This window comes from Nannobrachium achirus, assembly GCF_963921795.1.
Source record: "Nannobrachium achirus genome assembly, chromosome: 22".
Classification (NCBI taxonomy): domain Eukaryota; kingdom Metazoa; phylum Chordata; class Actinopteri; order Myctophiformes; family Myctophidae; genus Nannobrachium; species Nannobrachium achirus.
The window spans coordinates 53,866,159-53,884,611 of NC_137829.1; the positions used below are offsets into that span (position 1 = coordinate 53,866,159).

At 43.4% G+C, this 18,453-nt stretch overlaps 1 protein-coding gene across 1 annotated transcript in view; it reads left to right on the top strand.

Annotated features, from left to right (window-relative positions):
• slc12a8 (solute carrier family 12 member 8) overlaps positions 1-18,453 on the top strand; it is a gene marked incomplete at its 5' end in the record, with an annotated part of 63,458 nt that overhangs the window by 40,871 nt on the left and 4,134 nt on the right. The window contains 7 exons of the mRNA XM_080752952.1: positions 879-1,025; positions 9,924-10,270; positions 10,673-10,922; positions 11,488-11,614; positions 12,503-12,603; positions 14,385-14,502; positions 15,148-15,208. Coding sequence (XP_080609078.1) covers positions 879-1,025; positions 9,924-10,270; positions 10,673-10,922; positions 11,488-11,614; positions 12,503-12,603; positions 14,385-14,502; positions 15,148-15,208 — 1,151 coding nt within the window. The remainder of the gene's footprint in view (positions 1-878; positions 1,026-9,923; positions 10,271-10,672; positions 10,923-11,487; positions 11,615-12,502; positions 12,604-14,384; positions 14,503-15,147; positions 15,209-18,453) is intronic.

Sequence of the window (18,453 nt, forward strand, 5' to 3'; positions counted from 1 at the left end):
ACCAGAACCAAAAAAATAGGTTCTGGTTCCTGAAAGTTCTGGTTCCACCTTGCAGTGGAAAAGCGCCTATTTATACATACACATACATACATACATACATACATACATACATACATACATACATAGATGGCTGTCCTAAGTATAAACATAGTAAATATGCTGAGTTCTGATACAGTACATCATGTGCAGAAGATGTGCAAGAGAATCGGGGACCGCCCCACAGGTCGAACTCCCGTTGGGTCCAACAGCGTCGGCAGGTTAGATAATCACCCGGTAACATGTCATTAGGTCGAACACCCTTTAGTTCCTGTGAACAGAAATTCAAAAAGTGATGACATAGATAGAGTTTTTGAAAAACTTTAGAAAAACAGCAGATATACAAGCTCACAGCGCGGCACCGAGTGCCGCGCTGCGAGCTTGTAGATCTGCTATTTTCGAGAAATCGTGAAAGTGAGTGCAAGTCTTTGAATATCTTTGACCCGATCTTTGACCCGACTTCTAAATCCTTCCTCTAAATCACGCTGTTCTCAAACCTTTTCATGTCAAGGACCCCCAAAATTACAGGTATTTGGCCACGAACCCCCATCTCAAAATATGTTGTTCCAGGGACCACCCAGAAGCAAATATTTGATTTACAAAATGTTCGCTATTAAGTAGATATATTCAAAGACTTGTAAAACAAATCATGATTTTTCAAAAATAGCAGATCGAGTGCCGCGCTGCGAGCTTGTATATCTGCTATTTTTCACCAGTTAAAGCAGTCAATAATCCTAGGCCTAAATGGGTTTTTAAGGCAGGGCCCGAGCGGAAGTGAGTCAGGGTGTAGCCGCTCTGAACTCCCCCTCCATCCTCAAGGTTTGTTTTCCTTCTTCCCCCAGGTCTCCCTGGTGGGTTTCCTGTTCCTGCTGGGCCTCTACATCTCCTCGCTGGCTTCCTGCATGGGCGGGCTGTACGGAGCACCCAGGATCCTCCAGACCCTGGCCCAGGACCGGGTCATCCCCGCCCTGGCCTTCCTGGGGAAAGGGGTGGGTGTTCCCTCTCTTAACAGTGTAAGAGCCTTGCATTAAAGGACAACAAGGGTTCATATTTTAGATAAAATAAAAGATAAGTGTTAAAATGTTTTCATTTACTTCTTTCTATCGTTTTAGTGATTTTAACACGTTGTGTCAATGCTGCTCTCAGAGCACCTTTAAAGGAGCTATAGTCATTTTTTTATTTTTTTTTTATATATATTATTTTTATCCCACGATTTTGCAACCCATTTTCACCCAGTGCCAATTGCCTATGTAATCCTGGGCTCTGCTCTCCCTCTGCCGTGCCTGGGGAGACAACGGACTGACCTCATGCTTCCTTCAATGCATGAGTAGTCCAAGTTGTTTCTTTTCACCTGACAGTGGGGATTTCCCCGGGATGGACGTAGCGCGTGGAAGGAACACGTTATTCCAACCAGTTCCTTTCCCCTCCATCAAGCGCCCAGGCTGGCCAGGGGGAGGCATTATTGAGACCAGGATTACTGCATGTTTTTGTGAGGGTATCAACCCTAGGAGACACGGGGAGAACATGCAAACTCTAGTCAACGTTTTCTTGAAAAACGGATGCTAAAATAAAAATAATGTTGCGAATATAATTTATAAAAAAAATAAGCTTCATATATATGTTTCTATTCAAAAATGACCACAAAAAGCGTAAAATAATGATAAAATAATCATTTTGGCCATTGTCAGACATTCTAGTCTATAGACTAGGATGTAAACAAAGTGTTGCTCCTTTAAATGATATGCATAGAACAATGTTCAGTTTGTGCTCAGGGGCGGGGCATGCAAATCAAAACCGTGAACTATGAACCCTTGTTGTAAAAAAACTAAGTTGTCCTTTAAACGGTGGCTCTCAAATAGTTTTTGGTCTCAGGACAACCCTGTAAGAAACCCTTTATAGAACCTTACATTCATGTCATATTACGGTATATGTAAATCTACATTGTTACTTTATAGAACCTTACATTCATGTCATATTACGGTATATGTAAATCTACATTGTTACTTTATAGAACCTTACATTCATGTCATATTACGGTATTATGTAAATCTACATTGTTACTTTATAGAACCTTACATTCATGTCATATTACGGTATTATGTAAATCTTCCCCCTAAAATGCAGTGTGTCACGAGGGCAACTTGAGAGCATCCATTAGGACAGATTGAACATAACTTAATACTTGAACCCCAGCATCCCTATTCCCTAGTCATTTTATGTTTGGTTGCTCTCAGGTGTTTGCGTGCTGAAAATAGCAGATCTAAAAGCTCACAACGCGTCGCAGCGCGCAACCAAGTATAAAATCAGTCATTACGATGCCATCAACGCCCGCCAAAATACATTTTAGTTGACAAAATCAACTGTAGATTCAGTCGCTTAAAAACATATGATATTTAGTCGATTAAAATTTGACTAAAAGTTAAACTTTTCAGGTGACTAGATTATGACTAAAACTAAATGACATTTTATTCAAATGACTATGACTAAAACTAAATCAAAATTTGCTGTCAAAAACAACATTGATATCGATGAATTCCAAATATTCCAAATATTATCAAAGTATTCTGTGGCACCCTGGCCTAGCGTCATGGCACCCACTTTGAGAAATCCTGCGTTAAAACAATGCTGCACTTTGGTAGAAAGTTATATACTGTCGCAGTGTCGCTGCCTGGCTATACAAGTACAAATAGATCAGTGTCGCTGCCTGGCTATACAAGTACAAATAGATCAGTGTCGCTGCCTGGCTATACAAGTACAAATAGATCAGTGTCGCTGCCTGGCTATACAAGTACAAATAGATCAGTGTCGCTGCCTGGCTATACAAGTACAAATAGATCAGTGTCGCTGCCTGGCTATACAAGTACAAATAGATCAGTGTCGCTGCCTGGCTATACAAGTACAAATAGATCAGTGTCGCTGCCTGGCTATACAAGTACAAATAGATCACACTTTTAGCAGTAATAAAGCAGATGCAGCCACAGTATCACCGCTGTCAGGCAGTAACCTTTTAGTGAGTTTTGGTAAATGAGTTCCATCAAGATAATTACAGTGTCACACAAACGCATCAAAAGTATGAGATCCACAAGCTTGAAGCACGGCGCAAAGCGACACGCTTTGAGCTGGTAGATCTGCTACTTTTGCTGGTTTTGAATCAAAACCAGCTAAAGTAGCAGATCTACCAGTCTATATCCCTTATAGCACTTAAAGGTACAGTAAGTGATATTTCTTTTGTTAAAATAAGTATTAAATATCTATATTCTGGTAGCATGATAAATAAAATAAGTATTAATAAGTATTACTAGTTAATAAGTATTACTAGTTGCAGCCAAACCATGGCGCAGGAGGAAGTGAGAGGACGCTGGCGTCTTGGTTGCTCGCCGCTTCTCCTTCCTAAACGTAGCTTAGTTTAATTGCTATTTCTTGTGACTTAGTTAACTCTGATTTGTTTTGTTTCTAGTCTTTTCTTATTCTCTTTGCATGTATTTTTAACGCATTTTTAACGCTTTTTTTACATCGCCAAATTCGCCACCCCACGAAATCGGACAGTAGAACTTACCCGTTGGCTCCACCACCGATCCACCCACCGGCTACTGGTGCCCTGCAATACTACTGCCACAGCGAGGATATACCTGGACATCTCTCCGTCGGTCCTGGCTTGGTTAGCTGGCGGCTTCAGGGCTAGCCGGCAACCAGCCCCAGTTCGTAGCGCAGCTTTTCTCCGTGTTGTCAGTGGGGGATACGGCACCCGGGATCCTCCCGGGCGGCCGGTTGTGCTGGTTAGTTGGCGGCTTCAGGGCTAGCTGGCAACCAGTCACAGTCCCCCCCCCTGGGTTTGTTAACCCCATAGCTGGCTCTGCTGGCTAACCACTGCCAGGCAGCAGTGCCTTGGCAGGCGGCAGCTGAGCCAGCTGCTAACAGCTACCAACAACAACACGCTGCCATCCTACGTTCACGGACCAGTCTCCTCGCCAACTCTTCACTCCTCCGGTGTCATGCTGTTGATAGTCGCGCTGTGCCTATTTTTCCATCTCTGGCCAACAAGCGTGCGGCCACCATCTACAAGCGAATCCAGGCTATTGCCCATCGCCTCCAGCATGCCTATTAGATTCTCCGCCCCACAGCTTCTGGAACTCAACAAACTCATCACCTCTCCACCGCACATCACAGCAGCCATCAAAACACACGGACTGCTCCGTCGACCAAGATACATTCACCGCAGCTCCCGCAGAAAGTTTCTCTACTCCCGGACACTCACTGACCACTCCATTCCTTCACTCTGGACACCCAACCGCCCCGCCCCCATCCACGTCACGCGTCATCACAACAACAAACCACACGTGTGCTCTGCCAATCTACGACCGCTCATCAAAGCCCCCCCTCCCATCCGATATCACCCTTCTCTCAAATTTGCATTATTCAACACCCGGTCACTTAATAAAAAAGGCTCAACACTCAGTGAATTTATAACGGACCATAACATTGATTTCTTTTGCATAACAGAAACCTGGCAAAAACCACAGGAATACATACTTCTCAATAAAACTACTCCCCCTGGATATGCCTATATGGACAAACCCACAATTTACCGCCAACACTACAAAACAATTCCCATAACCATCTTGACCCCCTCCTCATTTGAGCACCAGTCATTCAGACTCCCTGGCCCCAAACCCCTGGTTACAGCAGTCATTTATCGCCCCCCCAAACCCAACCCTGCATTCCTCTCTGACCTCTCAGCATTTCTCACTCAACTCTGTGCCATATCACCCTCTGTTCTGTTACTTGGAGACTTTAATCTTCATGTTGATTCCACCACCTGTAAAACTGCCACTGAATTCCTTGACATACTGAATTCTTTCAATATCACCCAACATGTTGATTTTCCCACCCATAAAAAAGGACACACCCTGGATTTGATTTGCACCACCGGAATCACCATCAGCAACCTCACCAGCTTCAAACTCTCCGATTCCATCTCCGACCACCTTGCTCTCACTCTGGACATTGACATCCCCGCCCCCCTCATCAAGCAACAGCGCCCCATAACTTTCCGGAACATGAAATCCATCCACCCCTCTGCTCTCTCCACCCTACTAACTGACTTCACCTTCAACCACTCGCTCACCCAGAACCCCTCCCCCGCTGAACTGGTATACAGCTACAACAGTGCACTTTCCTCCTGTATTGACCAGCTCGCCCCCATAAAAACAAAAACTGTCTCCTACACTCACTCCGCCCCATGGTACAATGACCACCTCCGCCAACTCAAAGCCAAGGGCCGGCAGCTTGAACGGCTTGCCAATAAAACCGGACTCACTATTCACTCTGACATGTACAATTCACACCAGCGGCAATACAGAGGTGCCTTAAACAACGCACGCACCAGCCACTACTCCTCCGTCATTCAATCCGGCAGCAACAACCCCAAGACACTATTCTCCACCATCAACAAACTGCTGAAACCCATGGACACCACCACCACCTCATTCACCACCGGCAAATGTGAAGAATTTTTATCATTTTTCCAGGAAAAAATTGACAATATCCACACTGAACTGGCTACCTCGTCTCCCACCAACCCCCCCTCCCCTGAACATGGCCCCCCTCTCCTCTCTAATCACCCATTCCCCAACTTCACTGAAATCACCACATCCGACCTCTCCTCCATAACTTCAGGCATGAAAGCTTCCACCTCCATCCTCGACCCCATCCCATCCACCCTAGTCATAGCATGCCTTCCCTTACTCTCACCCCTTATCACTAAAATAATAAACTCCTCCCTGTCCACCGGCGTTGTCCCTCCTGCACTCAAGCTCGCAGCCATCACCCCCATTCTCAAGAAACCTGGTCTTGACCCCAACACCCCCAACAACTACCGTCCCATCTCCAATCTCCCCTTCCTCTCAAAACTACTAGAACGAACTGTTGCCTGCCAAATCAAATCCCATCTACACTGCAATAACCTCTATGAAACATTTCAATCTGGCTTCCGTTCACAACACAGCACTGAAACAGCACTCATCAAGGTCACCAACGACATCCTCCGCTCCGCTGACACCGGTTCCCTATCCATCCTCATCCTCCTGGACCTCAGTGCCACCTTCGACACAATCAATCACTCCATCCTCATTTCACGCCTTCACTCCTCCCTCGGCTTATCTGGTACTGCCCTCAACTGGATGAAATCATACCTCTCCGACCGTCAGCACTACATCTCAATCAACAACTGCACATCCTCCACTGCCCCAGTCACCCATGGCGTCCCTCAAGGCTCTGTGCTCGGTCCCCTACTGTTTACCATTTACATTCTACCCCTTGGACAGATCCTTCGCCATCACGGCCTTCAATTCCACTGTTATGCTGACGACACTCAATTATACCTCTCCACCACAACCATCACCACAGCCACCCAATCCACCCTCACCAACTGCCTCACAGAAATAAAAACCTGGATGCAAACAAACTTTCTTAAACTAAATTGCAATAAATCTGAAATCATCATCATCGGCCCTGACTCCCTCACCCGCTCCACTCAGGATTTTTCACTCACCATCGACGGCTCCCTGGTCAAACCCTCTTCCCGCATCCGAAACCTAGGTGTAATTTTCGACCCCACCCTGTCATTCCTCCCCCACGTAAACAATATCACTAAAACAGCTTTCTTTCACCTCCGGAATATTGCCCGTCTACGCCCCTCCCTGACTTTCTCCGCTGCTGAAACCCTCATCCACGCATTCATCTCCTCCCGACTAGACTACTGTAACGGCATACTTCATGGCATCACCTCCAAAACCCTAAATAAACTTCAATATGTCCAAAACTCAGCCGCTCGCCTCCTCACCAGCACCCGTTCCAGAGACCACATCACACCTGTCCTCCATGACCTCCACTGGCTCCCCGTCAAACAACGCATCCACTTCAAACTACTCCTCACCACCTACAAGGCTCTGCACAACCTGGCTCCCCCCTACCTCTCCGACCTCCTCCAACCATATGCCCCAACACGCTCCCTCAGGTCCAGCGAGGATGGCCTCCTTACGGTCCCCAAGGCAAAGAAGAAAACCTGGGGTGACAGGGCTTTCTCTGTAGCCGGCCCCACCCTCTGGAATGAACTCCCCAAGCCCATCAGAGATGCCCCCTCCCTCCCTGCCTTCAAAACTGCCTTGAAAACCCACCTGTTCCAAATTGCCTTCCCCAGTTGACTTCCTTTTTAACTCTTGTTTTATTCTTGATGTTATTATTGAATGTTTTTTCCCTTTTGTACTCTTTCTTTAATTATTATTAGTATTTTTTTTCCTAATAAAGTTGTTTTTAGCTTCCCTCCCCCTAGCCCCCGTAGGCACAATGTAAAGCGTCTTTGAGTATTCAGAAAAGCGCTATATAAGTCCCAGATATTATTATTATTATTATTATTAAATATCTCTATATTCTGGTAGCATGATAAATAAAATAAGTATTAAATATCTCTATATTCTGGTAGCATGATAAATAAAATAAGTATTAAATATCTCTATATTCTGGTAGCATGATAAATAAAATAAGTATTAAATATCTCTATATTCTGGTAGCATGATAAATAAAATAAGTATTAAATATCTCTATATTCTGGTAGCATGATAAATAAAATAAGTATTAAATATCTCTATATTCTGGTAGCATGATAAACAAGCCCAAAAGAAGCGACTAAACACACTGGGCTATTCTAAAATGGCCAATCTACAAGCTCACAATGTGTCACCATGTGAAAAAAGTGGAATATTTGAAATATTTTTTAGACAAAACAACACAAATCTGGAATGGGGGTGCCTGCATGGCACTCCCAATTTTCAGGTTGCTGGTAGTACCATAGCTGAGGACCCCCTGGACCCCACTCTGACTACCAGTGGTGTATAGTATAGTATAGTACCACAGGGACCCCCTGGGTGTATAGTATAGTATAGTACCACAGGGACCCCCTGGGTGTATAGTATAGTATAGTACCACAGGGACCCCCTGGGTGTATAGTATAGTATAGTACCACAGGGACCCCCTGGGTGTATAGTATAGTATAGTACCAGGGACCCCCTGGGTGTATAGTATAGTATAGTACCACAGGGACCCCCTGGGTGTATAGTATAGTATAGTACCACAGGGACCCCCTGGGTGTATAGTATAGTATAGTACCACAGAGACCCCCTGGGTGTGGTGTATAGTATAGTATAGTATAGTATAGTATAGTATATAGTATAGTATAGTACCACAGTCCTAATGAACTGAGTGCAGAGCAGAGGGAGTGGGGGTGTGGAGGGTGGACTCCATGGGAAACAGTGAGAAGACTGCCTAATTATAGAGAGACCCGCCCTCCACCCTACGGGGAGGGCGGGTTTTCAGGTTGTCCGAAAGTTCTGGTCGCCACGCTGCCGACCGATGGTCACAGACGTGTTGCAACGCTTACCACCGCCGACATTGTGCCATGGAGCACTACAAGCCCAAAAAAACAAACTACCAATATTTACAAGCGACTTCTGCTATACCACCAAAATGTGGAAAGCCTTACCGAAGGCCATAAAGGAGTGTGGATCACTAGCATCCTTTAAAATTGCCCTGAAAAACCTAGCCAAGCCCTACCCTCCCCTGCCCCTTCTTTGTATATACTTACTGTTTGTTTAGACTTACTGTTTTTCTTTTTTTGGTTCTTTCATTTTCTTTTCTTTACATATCTACTGCATAGTACTGTGTTCTATTCGTCTGTCATTCAATGTTATATGAGATACTTAAATGGTTTCCTGTGGAAATAAGCTTAGTCTTTTCATGGATCTCCTTTTAGTTGACCTTGTACCAGTGAACTGTACCGTCATGAAACTGTACCTTTTAGTAGACCTTGTACCAGTGAACTGTACCGTCATGAAACTGTACCTTTTAGTAGACCTTGTACCAGTGAACTGTACCGTCATGAAACTGTACCTTTTAGTAGACCTTGTACCAGTGAACTGTACCGTCATGAAACTGTACCTTTTAGTAGACCTTGTACCAGTGAACTGTACCATCATGAAACTGTACCTTTTAGTAGACCTTGTACCAGTGAACTGTACCGTCATGAAACTGTACCTTTTAGTTGACCTTGTACCAGTGAACTGTACCGTCATGAAACTGTACCTTTTCCTATGCAAACTGACAATAAAGTCTTCAATCAATCAATCTTCACAGAAAAGCAAGCCCCAAAGTGGCTTATAATAAGCAGACATGGCAACGCTGACACGTACCCCTCTCATACAATAATGTCCACGTCCCGACCCCCGCGACCCCGCCCGCTTCCTCCTGGCTCTTCCCCTCCCGGTCAGCAGCAGCGTCTGACCTCTGACCTCTCAGCAGGCTGGAATGAAGCACGGAGACATCTCAGTCCAAATCAAAGCCTGTGAACAAAGGCAGGAAGGGAGACCGGCGGGGCGGGGCCGGCCCTGGCCACGCTGGAGGCCCGCCAGACGCCAGACTAGCGCTGTAGTTTAGCAAGAAGCAAGAGCTCAAGAATCCACTTTGTCAAGTCACAGGTTTAAAGAAGTGGGTGGAATTAGTTTTTAGTTGATTTCATAAAAGCAGAAGAATTAGAAATGGAGCGGGAGAGCAAAGGAGAAAAACCAAACGATAAAGAAACAAGAGAACAAAATAAATCAATAAGTCATATCTACATGCATACTTACTGGTATACTTGATCTGCTTTGAGAAATTGGCAAACAATAAAAAAGTAATTTTGAAATATCCGAAAAAGCATGAATAAATAAACAAAGCAAAAATAAGTTGCGGCTACAGACTTCGACTTTTGCCTAAAAATGTCTCTCGATAATTAAGGTTGCCTACCCATGAAATGCACCATCCCACTCTGCTTTCTGTCTCTTTGTTTAACCTAAAAGAGAGGCCCCAACAAGACCCCCGTGGCAGGCATCTGTCTGACCAGCCTGCTGACCATGGTGTTCATCTTCATCGGCCAGGTCAACTTGCTGGCTCCCATCGTCACCATCAACTTCATGCTCACCTACAGTGTCATCCACTACTCCTACTTCAGCGTGGCCATGGCCTACCGGCTGCAGGCCCAGGACAAGAGGGAGGCCAGGAGGACGGCAGGCCTCAGGGCCTCGGCCAAGCAGAGCTGGAAGCCCCTCCCTGAGGTCCCCAAGCAGAGCTGGAAGCCCCTTCTGGGGGTCCCCAAGCAGAGCTGGAAGCCCCTTCTGGGGGTCCCCAAGCAGAGCTACGGCTCCAGGTCTGTCTGCCCAAATTATTACATAATCGTCTAATCGCAATTATTTGACATAATCGCAATTATTTAGTCATAATCGTTTCTATGTTGAAAAATGTTCATATATTTTGTTAACAAATTGTGGAAATAGCAGATCTACTAATGCGACGCGTTGTGAGCTTGTAGATCTGCTATTTCCGCTATCAATGTAATCTTTTTTAAGTATAAAGTCGTCAAATATGTCAGTAATTTCTTAGCATTTTTAGGTTATGTGTCATATCTACCATGTGAAACTTCAAAGCCAAAAAGCCAAACAGAAATGTAATTGTCAACGACAAAAACACTATGAAATCGTTAAACGCCAATTATTTGAGGGACAATGAATGGTTGTGTAAAATGTCATCATGGTGCCAGCCCTGGTTCCAGAGGAGAAGGGGGGGGAGGGGGGGCTGAAGGCACTCTGCTGGAGTTCACCAGGGACATGGACCAGATCTTTCAGACCGCCCCGAACGGCACCGCCTGGTCCCAGAGCGCCCCCTCTGGCCCGGAGGAGAGCGGCAGGTGTAAAAGCAGGAGGGCCAACGCCAAGCTCCCCACCAAGCAGATGCTGATGGACAGCTTCGGCCTGGACGTCAACAGCAACGAGACGGGCCTGGGACCGTCCCCGGACCAGGAGGTGGGTTCTTCCCAAGGTTATAATAGTTTTGGATTTTTCTATTATTTTTTATTTTCATTTTTTTTAGGTTTTGTTTTCAATTACAGTTTAGTTTTAAAGTGAGGTTGCTAGTTTCGTTTTGTTTTTATTTTTTGAAAAAGATTAGTTTTAGTTTAGTTTTTATTAGTTTTAGTGTTAGTTTTAGTCTTTTACCTAATATGGGGTATTTGTCAGGGGTGAGATTAAAAAAGCTCCGGAAAAAGTATTGTCTAATAAAGAAAATCAACAAAACATCATATTGTTGAGAGTGGCAGGAATGTTGAGACATAACTTCTCTCTTTGACCTCACCAACTGGTGTTTTTTTTATTTTTTATTTCCACAAAAGATGAAAACTAAGGAGATTTTCTCTATAATTTTAGTTTATTTTAGTTAGTTTTGTAAACATACAATATCGTTTCAGTTAGTTTTAGTTTTTTTAAAAAGCTTAGTTTTTATTTTTATTTCAGTTAACTAAAATGTTTTTCCGTTCTAGTTTTCGTTTTTTAGTTAGTTATCGTTTACTATTATAACCTTGGTTCTTCCCAGGGTGGGCCGGGGGAGCCGGGGCCCCCCTCTGCCGGCCCCGGGCCCTGGGACGCGCCGGGCGAGACCCCGACCAAACCAGGCCACCATGAGCTGGAGCAGCCTGCCCCACCTCAGAGGCTCAATACAGGTGAACCCTTTTCAACACTAGGCAGGGGTTCCCAAAAGGTCACCCCATGAATATTGTTTTAATCCGAGGCACCCCTACATTATAATTTACACTCCCAGCACCTTATATTTATAGCATATCGTCGATGTCGGGTGGAAACCTTGTATGTCCAAAACCGTTTGTTTTGTATTTATCATCTATAAAATGTACTAAACGAGTGAAAACAGCAGATCTACAAGCACACAACGCCTCGCATCATGAGGCGTTGTGTGCTTGTAGATCGGCTGTTTTCACTAGTTTTGTGCGACAGTCTTGTATGATGAAGCAAGGCTTTGCTTTACCAAAAGACGTTCACATTTGAAACTTGGAGATACAAGGTTTCTGCCCGACAGTGATGATATTTTAGTGATTATGTTGCGAGGAAAACGTTGAGATAATAGCCATTTTGGTTAGAACTGACTGAAAATAACTTTGTACTTTTGTTCTTTTTGTACATTTGTTTAAAATGATACTAAATGTTTTTTCAAGTGTCCAAATAAATTCCAAATATCATCAAATGATCTCGCGGCACCCCTGGACTGCCGTCACGGCACCCCAGGGAGCCCCGGCACCCCAGGGTGCCCTGTCACCCACTTTGTAAACCCCTGCACTAGAGTAGAGTGGAAAAGAGAATTTACATAACGTCACCGTCGGGCAGAAACCTTTTATCCTCTTAGTTTAAAGGCACCATGCATTTAAACAGTATTTGTCATATTGTTTATGTCCCAAAAACGTTTTTCAAAAGGTTTGAGGCTAAATCACCACTCCTGAATAGAGAGCCTCTCTCATTTTTGAATGGCTCTCAGAGCATTTTCAGCTGCAGTACCACCTTTGGCCTGAACTGCTTTGACCCGATGCTAAATGTTGCAGCTAACGGAGATCAGCCAGAACAACAAGGAGGCTCAGAAATCAGGCCCATGCCGGACTCGTCCTACGCCAACCTCTGCAACCACTGGGTGGCGCTGATGGGCGTAAGTGACAACATGCTGTAGAGACAGGGGTCTTCAACAGGGGGTCCGCGACCCCTAGGGGGTCCGCACGGATACTGCAGAGGGTCCCCGAAATGGTTGGGGGAAAAAAAGAGAGAAAAGAAATGTAATTTGACTTTAAATATAAAGAAACATGATTCTGTCTCTTAGCTTATATACATGATTATTGTGCAATTAACTGATTGTTATGACAGATTGATAGTATTGACATTGGTTCTCTGTTAATAAGGTATGTTTATAAATGGCTGTGGTTACGGCCACTCGTACCTGCATGTTTAAAATAAAAGCATGAATATATGAATCTATTACTATTGTAATAGCATAGTATTGAATGCACATTAACATGGTATGTTTATACACATGAAACACAATTTTGTATACAATATATGTTGTAGCCCCACCCCCACCCTACGAGGTAGGGGGTCCCTGCTCCATCTCCCCATCAGTTTGGGGGTCCCTGGCCTGAAAACGTTGAAGACCCCTGCTGTAGACATTAGAATAGAGCAGCGTCTTAGAATAGAGCAACGTTACCCAAGTCTGGTGTAATCTAGGGCATTCACCAAATATTCGAATATCAAAGTCACTATTCGACGTCGTTTTTTTTTTTTTTTTTTTTTTTCAATGCACCTGGTGGATGAATTTGTTAACACTCTATACCAGGGGTTCTCAAACCTTTTTAGGCTGTGACACCCAAAATAAACATATTTGAACTGGGGACCCCCACCCTGACAAGCACTTGGAATTGTAGGTATTACATTTAATGTGACTCGGTTCTACAAATAAATATTGTGAAAATAGTAGATCTACATGCTCACACGCGAGGCGTTGTGAGCATGTAGATCGGCTATTTTCACAATATTTGCCTCTTGCTTACTTAATATTTGCCAGTTTGGCCAGTCCTGTCGAATATTCGACTATTGGAATACTTTGAGGTTGAATAATTCGGATACTAAAAATCACTATTCATGAATGCCCTAGTGTAATCTACAGTACGCATCCTACCGGAGTCATGGTCCCCCCCCCCCCACCATTCTGAGTTCCCATAGACGTGTTTAGTATTGCGTCATGTAAGAACTGTAAAAATAAACAGATGAGCCCAGCTGTTTGACTGGTATGGATATGAAGATATGAAGCATCATCTGAAGGCCAGAAAACCGCCGCTGAATGAATGACATTTCTGCCAGAAACGGGCTTTATCAAATATGAGTGATTGACTATCATAAACTGTACAGAGCTACTGTACCTCCCTGGCCCTGTTATGTAAGACCCAAAGATATTCACCATAGAGAAATTACTCCCGGAACGCACAGGATGAATGAGTGAAGTCAGGACTTCTTTACTACTGTATATTTATTTCTTACTCCTGTAACACTGTGTGTGTGTGTGTGTGCGTGTGTGCGTGCGTGCGTGTGTGCGTGCAGGCGGTGTGTTCCATCCTCATCATGCTGGTCATCCTGTGTGTGTGTGTGTGTGTGTGTGTGTGTGTGTGTGTGTGTGTGTGTGTGTGTGTGTGTGTGTGTGTGTGTGCGTGTGCGTGTGCGTGTGCGTGTGTGTGTGTGTGCAGGCGGTGTGTTCCATTCTCATCATGTTGGTCATCCAGTGTGTGTGTGTGTGTGTGTGCAGGCGGTGTGTTCCATCCTCATCATGTTGGTCATCCAGTGTGTGTGTGTGTGTGCAGGCGGTGTGTTCCATCCTCATCATGTTGGTCATCCAGTGTGTGTGTGTGTGTGTGTGTGTGTGTGTGTGTGTGTGTGTGTGTGCAGGCGGTGTGTTCCATCCTCATCATGTTGGTCATCCAGTGGGTTTATGCCTTGGTAAACATCACCGTCGCCTTGCTGCTCTTCCTCTACATCGGGAGAACCAGCCCTGGCCTTCCTATTGGTCAGTGCTTAACTTTATGGATGTCTTAAAGGACAGCTTTGGTTTTTTACAACAAGGGTTCATATTTTAGATTGTAATTAGAGAAAAGAAAAGATGAGTGTTAAAATGTTTTCAATTGCTTCGTTCTATCGTTTTAGCATGTTTACCATGTTAAAATGTGGGGCATGCGTATGCGTACAAGTTGCTAAATATGTCTTTTTAGATACAATAAGCCTGCAATTTCTTTATTGCTATTTACAGTGACCCCAGAAGTCACATTTGCCCATGAAAGATTGCGGTGCATCTTGGGAATGGGCTTATTCTGTGTAAAAGAAGTCATATTTAACCGCTTGTACGCATGCCCCCAAACACTGAAATCAAAATAATTACAATCTCTAAATCATTTTAACACTCATCTTTTATATTCTTTAATGACTATCTAAAATATGAACCCTTGTTGTAAAAAACTAAAGTTGTCCTTTAAACCGCCACTTGTGCCCCTATTTGAAAGGTTTTGGTGCCAGGGATGTTATTTCTTAGATTATCGTTGCTGTCGGGAAGAAACCTCTTACCCATGTTTTAACTTTTTTGTGTTTTCTGTGCTTGTTTGCTTTTAATCGATGTTGTCTTGAGGAGCGCATATAAACGGTGTGTGTTTATTTACAGGTGCTGCAAGTCGCTTCAGCTTTTTCAGATGGCTCCGATCAACGTTGAGCCGCATCTGCAGGTGTGTTTGAGTTCAGTGTGTCACCGTCATGGATGGTAGTATTTGGTACAAAGACTACCACTGGTCTCTATTGGACCCTTCACTGTTTCCTTCATTGGTTTGAAGGCATTTTCTGTCTTTAGTCTCAAAATGATAAGATGAGGTCATGGTGTAAGCATGTGACATGTACATGATGAGGTCATGGTGTAAGCATGTGACATGTACACGATGAGGTCATGGTGTAAGCATGTGACATGTACACGATGAGGTCATGGTGTAAGCATGTGACATGTACATGATGATGTCATGGTGTAAGCATGTGACATGTACATGATGATGTCATGGTGTAAACATGTGACATGTACATGATGATGTCATGGTGTAAGCATGTGACATGTACATGATGATGTCATGGTGTAAACATGTGACATGTACATGATGATGTCATGGTGTAAGCATGTGACATGTACATGATGATGTCATGGTGTAACATGTGACATGTACATGATGATGTCATGGTGTAACATGTGACATGTACATGATGATGTCATGGTGTAACATGTGACATGTACATGATGATGTCATGGTGTAACATGTGACATGTACATGATGATGTCATGGTGTAAGCATGTGACATGTACATGATGATGTCATGGTGTAAACATGTGACATGTACATGATGATGTCATGGTGTAAGCATGTGACATGTACATGATGATGTCATGGTGTAAGCATGTGACATGTACATGATGATGTCATGGTGTAACATGTGACATGTACATGATGATGTCATGGTGTAACATGTGACATGTACATGATGATGTCATGGTGTAAACATGTGACATGTACATGATGATGTCATGGTGTAAACATGTGACATGTACATGATGATGTCATGGTGTAAACATGTGACATGTACATGATGATGTCATGGTGTAAGCATGTGACATGTACATGATGATGTCATGGTGTAACATGTGACATGTACATGATGATGTCATGGTGTAACATGTGACATGTACATGATGATGTCATGGTGTAAACATGTGACATGTACATGATGATGTCATGGTGTAAGCATGTGACATGTACATGATGAGGTCATGGTGTAAGCATGTGACATGTACATGATGATGTCATGGTGTAACATGTGACATGTACATGATGATGTCATGGTGTAAACATGTGACATGTACATGATGTCATGGTGTAAGCATGTGACATGTACATGATGATGTCATGGTGTAACATGTGACATGTACATGATGATGTCATGGTGTAACGTGACATGTACATGATGATGTCATGGTGTAAACATGTGACATGTACATGATGATGTCATGGTGTAACATGTGACATGTACATGATGATGTCATGGTGTAACATGTGACATGTACATGATGATGTCATGGTGTAACATGTGACATGTACATGATGATGTCATGGTGTAAACATGTGACATGTACATGATGATGTCATGGTGTAAACATGTGACATGTACATGATGATGTCATGGTGTAAACATGTGACATGTACATGATGATGTCATGGTGTAAGCATGTGACATGTACTGATGATGTCATGGTGTAACATGTGACATGTACATGATGATGTCATGGTGTAAACATGTGACATGTACATGATGATGTCATGGTGTAACATGTGACATGTACATGATGATGTCATGGTGTAACATATGACATGTACATGATGATGTCATGGTGTAAACATGTGACATGTACATGATGATGTCATGGTGTAACATGTGACATGTACATGATGATGTCATGGTGTAACATGTGACATGTACATGATGATGTCATGGTGTAAGCATGTGACATGTACATGATGTCATGGTGTAAACATGTGACATGTACATGATGATGTCATGGTGTAAACATGTGACATGTACATGATGATGTCATGGTGTAAGCATGTGACATGTACATGATGATGTCATGGTGTAAGCATGTGACATGTACATGATGATGTCATGGTGTAAGCATGTGACATGTACATGATGATGTCATGGTGTAAACATGTGACATGTACATGATGATGTCATGGTGTAACATATGACATGTATATGATGATGTCATGGTGTAACATGTGACATGTACATGATGAGGTCATGGTGTAAGCATGTGACATGTACATGATGATGTCATGGTGTAAACATGTGACATGTACATGATGATGTCATGGTGTAACATGTGACATGTACATGATGATGTCATGGTGTAACATGTGACATGTACATGATGAGGTCATGGTGTAAGCATGTGACATGTACATGATGTCATGGTGTAAGCATGTGACATGTACATGATGTCATGGTGTAACATGTGACATGTACATGATGAGGTCATGGTGTAACATGTGACATGTACATGATGTCATGGTGTAAGCATGTGACATGTACATGAGGTCATGGTGTAAACATGTGACATGTACATGATGTCATGGTGTAAGCATGTGACATGTACATGATGATGTCATGGTGTAACATGTGACATGTACATGATGTCATGGTGTAAGCATGTGACATGTACATGAGGTCATGGTGTAAACATGTGACATGTACATGATGTCATGGTGTAAGCATGTTACATATACATGATGAGGTCATGGTGTAAGCATGTGACATGTACATGAGGTCATGGTGTAAGCATGTGACATGAACATGATGTCATGGTGTAAACATGTGACATGTACATGATGAGGTCATGGTGTAAACATGTGACATGTACATGATGAGGTCATGGTGTAAACATGTGACATGTACATGATGTCATGGTGTAAGCATGTGACATGTACACGATGTCATGGTGTAAGCATGTGACATGTACATGATGATGTCATGGTGTAAGCATGTGACATGTACATGTCATGTGACATGTACATGAGGTCATGGTGTAAGCATGTGACATGTACATGATGTCATGGTGTAAGCATGTGACATGTACATGATGTCATGGTGTAAACATGTGACATGTACATGATGATGTCATGGTGTAAGCATGTGACATGTACATGATGTCATGGTGTAAACATGTGACATGTACATGATGATGTCATGGTGTAAACATGTGACATGTACATGATGATGTCATGGTGTAACATGTGACATGTACATGATGATGTCATGGTGTAAACATGTGACATGTACATGATGATGTCATGGTGTAAACATGTGACATGTACATGATGATGTCATGGTGTAAGCATGTGACATGTACATGATGATGTCATGGTGTAACATGTGA